We start from the raw sequence: 11,031 nt of genomic DNA, 5'->3' as shown, positions 1-11,031 counted from the left end.
TATTATCGGTTGCTATTATATTATTATCTAAAACAAATAATTACATAGCGCTACTTTGTACGAATATAATAATGTTAATACTTTACTTTTTATTATACTTCTTAATGTAATGATACCTTTTTTAATGTCATTTATTCGTTGATGTACTTGTAATTAACTTTTCATTTCCATTTAGCATGTCATTTTTTTCGTAGTCATGCACGTGGCTTATAAATCTGTTTATTATTTGAAAACATTAATTTTTTAACATTGTCTTCATACGATAATAGTTATGAAGAATTTACAGTAAGGAAAAAAAAATGCATTTGTTATAATTTAATCTCAATAACAGTATACAAAATTTAGTTCTCGTTATAAAGATCTCTAAATAGTTTAATAGTGTACAATAATTTGATGAATAACGTGCCATTTTATTTTCCACTTTTTGAATGAATCACAGTTTATTAGATGAGAATGATTGACGCAATAGGATGAAATAATCTTTGTAATTTTCCAAGTTTGAATAGTATATTGACTTTTTTTGCTATGAGAATTAACCGCGATTTAAAGTGGAAAATTGACTCAATTAAAAAAATCTTATTAATAGTATTAATTAAAAAAAATAAATAAAACATATGAATTGAGATATCAGTTTGTGGTTCCGATGGCGCTATTGACATATTACAATTTTTATATAAAAATTTTTAATTAATTTTATTATACATATTAAAATTTAATTAAATGTTTTATCTCTTAATACTTTCGTTAATACGCGTACTATACGTACTAAGTATAATATTATAATATACTTTAGTTTTTATGTACTTTTTTTTATAAATATACTCCAGGAAATTATGCGATTATTATCATCGTGAATGACGTGAATAAATAACAGTCGGGGAAATTTTCAAACATTACTTAGCCGAAGTAATATGTATTGAGAATCAACGTGAATAAAAACGGGTAAAATAATGATGAAGCGATTGACAAGGTCGCTTCTTGAATCCTTGATTGTATCGGTGGACCAGCGTATTTTTGCGTTGACTGGGCTGATGTTTTCAAGTGGGTGCCGGGAATCCTGTGTGTCCGTGACGAGTAACGATCGTAAATAGCGTATATATGTTGTCGATTAGAAATCGGCATTCAAGATGCGTGGCAAGCTATGCGAGCCACTCCGCAAGATCGAGACGCAATCGAGACGAGTACCATTAGCTATTTATATAATTTACTACTATTCGCGATGCTCGGTGCGCGCAACGAACTTTGGCACTGGGTGGTCCTTATATGTAAGAGACCGCGCATAGCGAACAAGTCTAGCGGTCTGCGTGGCGTGAAACAGTAATGAGCATAGTGTTTAGCGCTCTATCAAAGCTGTTTAAGCATTCGAATCGCATAGGAAGCTTAATAGACGTTGAACAATAGCATGAGATATAAAGATTTGGCGAGAGCAATTTTTATAACGGTAACGATAAGAATCTACGATGCAAAGACAGCCGCTTCAAAAAATAACTCCCAAGTAATGACCTTTGAACAGAAGAAGCAAAGATAAATTAATAAGTGGGATCATGCTTAATCTATAACTTAGTAATTAAAATCTAATTATTAAGATAAGGATCAAAGAGTGCACGTGCAGGCGATTAGTTTATCGAGGTAATTTTGAAAATGTTAATTTAAAATTTTTATCATTTTGTTCATGCCGCCATGGTCACGAATACTACGATACACAAAGATAATGTTTTGATCTTACATCGATTTCAATGACGCGAAATTAAGAATGTCTAATTTAGCAAAAAAACCTGTTTTCTGATCATTAAATTATACTTTCAAATTTCGGTAAGTTGAAAATCTTTTTAACATTACTTATACGCGGTGTAAGCACCTTTTAAATTTCGCTGCTCTTGAAATAAACATGTATTTTATAGATTTACATATTAGTGTTTACAAATGTTTTTCGAATCATGATAGATTAGCGAAACACGCATCGTACGAATATAATGACATCGGTCATCGTCAAACGGATAAGGAAGCGACGTAGTATTCGCAAAGCACCGGCGGACGGAGGAGGGCTAGTAAGTAAAAGAGACAAAGGCCAAACTCGCGAAGAAAATTTTATATCGGCGATTGCCAGCTGGGGATGGCCTTGGCCGTGCCATTCCGCGCCTCACTAATTGTCGGATGATTATCGCTTGCGGAATTAAAATTCGCGTGGTGCATGAATGACGATCGTGCGCGTTCGAGTTTAAACCGCCGTTTGCACGCAGGAGATGTACACGCACGTTGCCATAATACGTGCTGTTTATTTCGCGCGAATCAAGCCAACAACCTGCGCACCTGCTAATCTCCGCGATCTTTGTTATCGTAATTTGCTCTTCTCGCTTTTTTTGGCTTTTTTTTGGGGGTTGCATTTATTAACGCTGGGTGGGTGAATCGCTTTGTAAAAGAAAAATGAAACAAATGATTATTAGAAATTAAAATAGGTTGCTGAATTTGAACAAGTTTTTACATGTATTAAAAATGTTTTCGTTATAATACATTAGAATTAGTCGCTAGGTTGACACGGTGTCAATGTAATGCCTTTATATTTTTTTTATTAAATATTTTATTTATTACGTTATTACGAATAATTATGTAATTTTTTTTTATATTATAACGTTGCCGCAGATTTGACTCATCTTCTTTAATAATTTTATTCGTCTTTTGAGAGATAATAAATCTTTTTTTTTTTTTAATCTTTTTAAAGTGATTGAACAAAATTTTAATAAGCCGAGTATAATCTTTTTCAGGGACTTATCTCTCATTAAAACGTTAAATTCATTTTCTTCTTATTTGTAAGCCTATTAAAAATACGTTGCTCAGGGCTCGTTGTCCTTCGATAGTTAATGCTGCGTTCAATGTTCCGTTTGCGTAACGGTAAACCAAAACCGTCTAAATTGTCATAAAGAGGAAGTAAAAGGAAAAAAAAAAAAAAAGAGGAAAAATTTTTAGAAGTGAAATTAACTTGAATGTACTTATAGGGTTAATTAGCGTGGGTCAATTTTTGTTAATTTATATTTGTGCAAAAGACGTTAAGAACAATGTAAAATTATTTACTGTGCATAAAGGCACTTTATTTACACATAATCCGACTGGATGACTTTCATATTATTCGGTTATTAAGAATTCAAAGTAATTACGTCAAATACTTCCTGTGCTTCTTAAATTAGTAAAAAATTTTATTTGACTTTCAATGTGTATTGGTCTATCCATTATTTTAAAATTTTAAGAAGTCTTTCTTTGTGTGTAAAATATATATATCTCGTTTTTAACTAGTACGAAAAAAAACAATGAATTGTAAATGAATATAGTAAATTTAAAATTTAATGAGCATTATTATGACATTATATGACAATGAGCGCGCTTTCTTTGATGGATTATAAATAAAATATTACTATAATATCGAGACAAATTTCAGCTTAGTTCCGATAACAAGATTTATAAATTTTAATTAGAAATATATTTCTCTTTGCTCTGCAATTTAATTGCGCCCCTTCTTTGATTTGAATTAAATTAATATACCATACATTATAAAAGGTTGCATGTGCTTAATCTTAAATTAATATTAATGACAATAGAATTGGAAAATTAACTGTGACTGAGCAATATGCTAAATGAAGCAGATGTTTCTACATTATTATTAAAATGTGACTTACGAGATTTTTCCAAAACGATTAAACTGGCTATATGTCGTCATATTCTTTTTATCGATTAAATAAAAAAAAGTTTCTATAAAATATGTTTCTAAAGCACTTGGTTCAATATTTAAATAGGTTAAAGTAGGTACTATCGTAATTTATCATTACTTATCATCATTATCAATCTACATCTATTTTTTTTAGTTAAAAATAGACCTTAAAATTATTAGCATTAAAATAGATGCTAGTGATGTAGTAGTACGAACATATTGTTAGATTGTTTACTTTAAAATTAGTTATTAATTTGAACTGAGACCAGAACTATTAATCATTTATATGAATATCAGGTTTATATTATTAATCTTTTTCTTTCTGTGTTTATTTTCTGAAACCAAAATAGCTCAAAATTTATGCAAATTTATGTAATTTTTTTTCTGTAAATTTAAATTTGGAACTAAAATTAAATTAAAATTTATTATTTAAATTTGGAACTAATACATTATTAATGAAAGAATCACTTTTTTAATTTGAAGGAAATGACAACATAATTAATTAATGCTTTCCTCTTGTATAATAAATGCTTTTAATTACGTTTGGGTGGGAAAATTCCGTTTAATAATTATACACATGTTCAACAAAAAGCTGACGACATAAGATACACAGAATTGATGCATTATCGCAGATTTATACGTCGCAGGAGTGAATCACACGTGGTCGATGGCGTTCATTGTCCTGTAAGCTAGCTACCAAACGTGCATTGCCTATTTACGTAACGTAAAGTATATTACCTTTTCCAAAAGATTTGTTTTGTTTTAAACTTTGCACGTAAATTCTCGCAGCATATAGCATACCAAGTAACCGTAATGCGATTCAACGATGCAAAATACAAACGTGTCACATTTTGATGTCTCTCTCAAATATTTTTAGATTTCTTTGCACGTTTTCTTTTAGCTTTGGAAACACTATCGTTATGTAGATAAAAAAAAAGATATATTTTCTGCGACGTGCATCAATACAAATGCAAATTTTCTTTATACTAATCTAAGCTTAATTTTGTTAAAGAACGCGCGAGAGTTTGTGAGATTTCATAAGGCAGGTTGTCTTACTCGGTGCATTGCATGGTGCATTTCTTGACGGCGCTAATGATAGAATAGAAGGAAAGTTTCGTTTATGTTAAGCAAGAATGAATGCGAAAACAATTGCACGCAAGCGACGACGCGTCTTAAGACATTTTCCCTGAGAAGACTTATCTCTTATGCAAAGTTTAATAAACTTCCGCATTTTTATAATTACGCATTAATACATCAATAAACTTAATAAAATTTTCACTTTGTTTTCTAATTACTTAAAAAATAGAACAGTTATTTTAACATTTATTTTAACGATACTTTTTTTAAATAGCTTTTCTAACGGCTGTACTGCGTAATCGCTGAAAGCGGTTTATGAAGGTTAACGCAAGAATTTAAACATTAATATTTTTCTGTTACCATTACTGGCATAAATGCGGTAAAACTCTAACGAAATTTTTTGTAGCTCTAATAATATGTTGCAGCGACACACTTACCTGCACTTAACTTCACGTTAATAAGATTAATTAAAAACATTTTTTTTAACTTTAATTTTTGTGAATTAATTTTACTAATGCTGCATGTAAAGTAAAAAAAAAAAAAAAAAAGAAAAGAAAATGTTTACGGTCTATTAATGTGGAATTTAAAAATGTGAAAATAAAAAAAAATAGCAAAGTGTTTTGCTAAGTGAAATTATCATTTAAAAAGTTTTAAATTAAAAAAATTAAAATCTTAAATATAGATGACTTGATTTTATTGTCGATTTAATTATTTATAAAAAAAAAAAAAATTAATGATATGTTTGAGTTAAAGTAAATTTACGTAGAAGCAATTACAATTGACGTACGAATAAAAGTATCTTTCCAACTTTTTTTTTTTTTATTTTCAATTTTTCCGCTTGAGCAGCTCGAATAAAAGCTATTGCATCTGTTTGAAAATTACTGTGCGGCATTCGTATGGGTTTACAAATTTATACTCGCTAGTTGTCATATTAATTTCTTCTATTAAAAACAAATTACAAATAAGACGGAAATTATTTGTTCCGGCAATTGAATGCTATTAAATCTTTCTGAGTATTTTACGTTGTTAATGAGAGAGACAGAACTACTCTAAAGAATTTTTTCTAAAGAAAACTTTGTCAGCTATCATTAAATTATATTATTTTTTGTAAAAATTTTTATACACTTTCGCGTATAAAATATTCACGTATGTTCCTTTTGTCTAAACTTATATAGTTTAACATAATTTATAGTATCGATATTTATTAATCTTCATTGCTTTCGACATTATATGATTTTGATTTTATACGAAACAATACATTTTTTACTGCGATTCACAGGTATTATTAATTATTTTACTGATTATAAATCACTATTGACGTCAACAAGTAAATTGTTTAGAGATGGTGTTGAAATAAAATGCTCATTCAGTGACTGCGAAACACGTATGAGGTTTAGTATGCTTGTCTACTAAATCGTTCTAATTGAAAACCGGATTTTATTTATCCCTGCATTTTGCACGTGTATATTTGATACTTACGTAAATATTCTATCTAACTGCTCTAACAAATTGCCCTCTCACGGATTAAGTACAACGCATTTTGCATGATTTGCAGAATTAATAAACAATCTAAAGCATTTAAAAAATGCAGGGAAATAATGTTATGAATAAAATTGTGTGAATAAGATTACGTAGTCTGCAAATTAATTTTTATAATATTCGAAAAGTATTTCACATAGTTGATGTATCCGTATTAATATTTTTTTTTGGCACAGCTGTCTTATAATTAATTACATCACTTTTGGATTTTGTTTTCGTCCCAAAACATCCAAAGTAAATTAATATAATTCAAATTTAACGCATCTTAAAAAAAAATTTGAATATCCCGTTGGATAGGAAAGTTACTTTATCTGACTGCAAAATATACGTATTATACAAATAGGTATTTTATGCCACTGCGAGACATTGCGCAATCACTAATCGACATATTGGCGTTTTTGTGGTCATTTTTCTTTATCAGAACACGCAGAGAAAATGAAATGCTTGATGTTTATGAAAAAAGTTAATAGAATTTAAAAAACGTACATTATTGTTATGTTATTTATATCGTGAACTGTCGTCGCAAAACTCGCATTCATCTTGCTAAATTTCACAAATTTCAAAATTTATAATACTTTCGTCGTAATTTTAACCGTTAAGGTCAATTTGATTACCAATTCACTTAATGGCATACTTAATGCCCACTAAACTGTCATTTATTACGCTTAATGCATTGTATGTACGTGGCGTTTAAAATAATGATGACCTCGATTAAACTCCGATTAATTTAACTGGCAATAGTAATTAACATTTTGTTACTCACTTTAAGACTAGAACAATTCGATTAAAGAGAACAAAATGGAAAAATTCCTTACAATTTATAGTTGTTTCTATCTTTAAACAATTTCGTTTTTATATTTACTTCTTCTAATTGTTGAGAAAAAAGTAAAAATTAAATTAAATTAAGATAAAAATATCTTATAATTGTTAGAGAAAATTTTAAATATATAAATTTAATCTCGCGCATTTTATATCGAATCTAATCGTCAAGGATTATTATTACGTTTTTTTTTTTTTTTTTTTTTATAAAGTAAAAAATTTATTGTTAAATACATTTTATTGATATTATATTTATGTACAATAACGAGATACACGTATAGTTTTATATATATGTGTAGCCTAGATATTACCAACGACAGTGAACACAAGTTACCGAAATTCTAATTTTCACGCTTTGATTGCTTGGTCTATCCTCTTCTGTCTTTCAAGAAGGCGACGTTCTCTCTCAAATTCCTTCAATCTCAGAGTATAACTGTAACAAGCGTAATATTTTTTTTTATCTCGCAAAAATTTACATAAAACGATACAAATAGATCACACGATGCAAGGTGCTTACTCTTCGACATAGCATTCGTTATATTGATGTCTTTCATGTGCACATTTAAGCATAAATGGATAATGAATCCTTTTACACTCATGTAAGGCCAAATATTTATGAGCACAATAATCCCGTTGGTTTAGAGGTATTTTCAGAGCCATCATGTCTTCTTCTGATATTTTCATTTCTGTAACATAAATTCAGAATTGAGCAGAATTTGAACATAATTATTCTTGATATCTAGCTAAATTTGTAAACTTAATCAACAACTTAAACAACAAAGCACCATATTTACCGTAAAACAGTAAGGCTCAGCTGATTTGCACGAATTGTTAATTACGCAAGTAAATATAAAGTAGATTAAAATAATCATAAACGTAATATTATCCGACCTCCCCGGAAAGCTCTATCGAGATCAGACGACAACTGACAATGAAACTTAATGCATACGCTTCACAAAACGAACTACCGACGTAATAATAAAATGTTGCACAGTGAAAATGAGGTTAGGTTCGACCGTACTTGCCTCTAGGTTTTCGACCCTTTGAAAATCCGTACATCGGATCGAACGTCGGTTCAGTATCCATTTTAGGCATCGTATCGGGATGTGTTACATAGGTAGCAATGTAATTACCCATGATTATGTTAATATTATGGCCAATAGGACGAACAACTAAAAGAAATTCGCAAACGCACCTTACGTGTGCACTGACATCTACTGCTTCGGATTATATAACGTAAAAGATTTTACATACCGATTATCAATGTCCGAATGTTTATTCAAATTAAATTCGAAGGAACGAGGTGGTGATTAAAGTATCATGTAAAATACATACATCTGTAGCTCGTTGCCAAAAATTAATTATTAAATGTGAAACTGTTTTCTTTCACGTAAAAGCAAATGTAAACAACGCGCGCGCGCTCTGCAATGTCCAGCGAGCACTGGAACTTTGCAGAAATTGAACTCAACTACAGATAAATCTATTCGGTTTTCATAGAATAAAGAAACGAAGAAAAAATCAATCAAACTGCTTGAAGAAATTCTTTATTAATTGCTGAAATAAACATACAGATATATTAAAATAGTATTTAACGATAATGAGGAATAATTAGAAAAATCGCTTCCAGGCTAATCTCTTTTATTTGTACAAAAAAGTAATGTATGTGTTACTCTCAAGGTTGTAGTAAATCTGTGTAGAATGAATTTTCTTATCAGCGTCGTATTCGTACTCTTATCATTCTTACTCCTTCAAACCGCATACTTACAATATGTTTTGTTTTGAAATTAAATAATACTTTAGTCATCGTCCTCTTCCATAGGTTCCGCAGTGCCGCTGCCTAAAATAAAATATTAAGTACTTCATTAATAAACACGTTAATATTTAATGATTCTTATTTCTAAATATATCTAAAAGCACGTCCGATATGTACAGAAAATCTTGTAAGGTTCGCGTACCATTTTGCAGTCTTTCTTCGCCAGGTATATGACCAGCTTGTAACAATTTACTAAGCCTCTGTACTTCTTCCAACGAAGATGCGTTCGTAATAGCCTCCCGAATTTTGTTACGTTCCTCCGGAGTAGTCAAAGGCTTGTCCACAGTTGTACCTGCTGTTTGTGCCTTCACTTTTTTAGCAATTTCATACGCCATCTCCTTACCCCGCTTGCTCCTAAAGTATTCAGCCGCCGATTCGCGCTCGGTCTGCTTGATTTTCCGAAAGTCGAGAAGCTTCAGTTGAGGAAATCTATAGACTACGTAATGTCTGTATTGTGGCTTGGCAGATACTGGATTCTGAAGGAGGCATAAGTTTGTAAGCTTCTGCAATGGTATTAGAGGCTCCAAGTCGCCCAATTCCTGTATCATGTTGCCAGTTAACATTAGAGTTTCCAAGTTTGGTATACTATGTTCCAGCCCTTCGCCAATTCTGACGATACGATTGTTATTAAAAAACAAAGTCTTTATCCTCTTTAAAAGTGGAAATCCATCCAGCTTACGTATGTCGTTGTCGGAAAAATCTATCGTATCGAATTGATCCTGCGTGAAGAGCAATATATTATAATCCAGTAATCGAACGTAGTAATGTATCGGATATCCTAACAAAGTATGTATTTACCAAAGTCGCGCCCAGGTTCTCAATGGTGGGTATTTTATATCCTGCAACATAAGAACGACGCGAAAGTAATAAAACGCATATATAATGAAATAACAACGGGAGATATTACGAGCGGTCCTATACAAACCTCGGAGATCTAACTCGCGATCCTTCACAGGATTAATGTACTGCATCGACTGCTCTATAAGTTCCGGCGTTAGTTTCACCATCGTGAGCAAATCACTTATCGAGTTTTCACTTTTATAACGATCTTTACTCAGATACTTCGAACAACACGGCCAGACACATCACGAGCGTTCGAGAAAAGAAAGTAGGGTTAGAACGCCGACAAAGATGACCGGCTACATCACAATAAAGAGACCGCGTGAAACGTTTATCGGTATTAGGTACAGTAACGTGTTTTCTTATCTTTCGAGTATAAGCGTTACTCTTCGAAAGGCCTGCATGATTTTACGGGTCATAGTGTTTGGCAAATTAAAAAATTCTTTCAATGTATAATATACATATATCTGCACCTAACATCACAAAAAAGGTTAATAAAAAAAAAAAAAAAAATTATTTTCTAATAGCTGTGTGATAATACGTTAATAAATCCACTCAATTGGATATAATTATCTTCGTGTTGAAGCACGCTTTATTAACAGTCGCTTTTTATCTCGCTGATTATACATATTAGGAAAATTAACTAACAAATGCAACAGATAATTAATTAGTCGTCAATATTTTAATTAATACTTTATTCATCGTTACAAAATGGGAGATACAATATATACAAAGCGGTGCATGCGCGACCGGCGTACGCGAGGGCCGTAACCCTAAGATTATTGTCTCGCGCCGAGATAATTAATAACTTATCATCTTATATCGTACAAACTGTTAAACCTCGACGGTGTCGTCGCGATCGCCCCTCGGTCGTCGCCTAGCATTATTCGCGATCGCTTCGTGCGCTCCTCGTGGCTGCGCAGCTTTATCAAGAGAATCGATAAAACGGGGAAGCTCCTCGCGGACGTGCAACTCCGCGGGTCCTCTCCGACGGCGTCGGGCCGTGCGTCCGCGCCGGTTCTATCGTCTCTTTGCGATACTCGTCATCTCGCGTCTCGCTATGTAATCCCGTGGAAGTAGAATAAGTTGTGAAACACCAGCGTGATCTCGCGAGACACTTCTCTCCGTTAAAAATCAAACGATAAATATCCTTCTATATGTATACCGCCTCTCTGTGCCTCACAGCATGGTGAGTTTGATAAGACAAATCGAAGCAATAAAATACGTTAAAATAATTTAGGCT

General features: G+C 31.7%; 3 protein-coding genes across 5 annotated transcripts in view; 1 reads left to right on the top strand and 2 right to left on the bottom strand.

Moving 5' to 3' along the window:
- The window catches only part of Sit (stuck in traffic), an 85,347-nt gene that overhangs the window by 28,525 nt on the left and 45,791 nt on the right, over positions 1 to 11,031 (top strand). The window contains exon 1 of one of the 3 annotated variants that reach the window (XM_070666845.1): positions 10,741 to 10,977. The exons of the other annotated variants lie outside the window; for them this stretch is intronic. The gene's annotated coding sequence lies outside the window, so the exon portion shown is untranslated. Of the gene's footprint in view, positions 1 to 10,740; positions 10,978 to 11,031 lie in introns of those variants that run through there. 3 annotated transcript variants of the gene reach the window in all.
- Nd-b18 (NADH dehydrogenase (ubiquinone) B18 subunit) lies at positions 7,355 to 8,350 on the bottom strand. The gene is made up of 3 exons (XM_070666858.1): positions 8,161 to 8,350; positions 7,653 to 7,821; positions 7,355 to 7,568 (listed from the first exon to the last, which is right to left on the bottom strand). The coding sequence occupies exons 1-3, from the start codon at positions 8,270 to 8,272 to the stop codon at positions 7,484 to 7,486; spliced, it is 366 nt and encodes a 121-aa protein (XP_070522959.1). The 5' UTR covers positions 8,273 to 8,350; the 3' UTR covers positions 7,355 to 7,483.
- Positions 8,757 to 10,255, bottom strand: U2a (small nuclear ribonucleoprotein polypeptide A'-like U2A). Its single transcript, XM_070666857.1, has 4 exons — positions 9,874 to 10,255; positions 9,747 to 9,787; positions 9,091 to 9,667; positions 8,757 to 8,972 (listed from the first exon to the last, which is right to left on the bottom strand). The coding sequence occupies exons 1-4, from the start codon at positions 9,953 to 9,955 to the stop codon at positions 8,932 to 8,934; spliced, it is 741 nt and encodes a 246-aa protein (XP_070522958.1). The 5' UTR covers positions 9,956 to 10,255; the 3' UTR covers positions 8,757 to 8,931.

Source organism: Cardiocondyla obscurior, linkage group LG15, assembly GCF_019399895.1.
Source record: "Cardiocondyla obscurior isolate alpha-2009 linkage group LG15, Cobs3.1, whole genome shotgun sequence".
Classification (NCBI taxonomy): domain Eukaryota; kingdom Metazoa; phylum Arthropoda; class Insecta; order Hymenoptera; family Formicidae; genus Cardiocondyla; species Cardiocondyla obscurior.
Note: the sequence above shows the minus strand (reverse complement) of the source record. Positions and strands in the feature narration are given on the sequence as shown.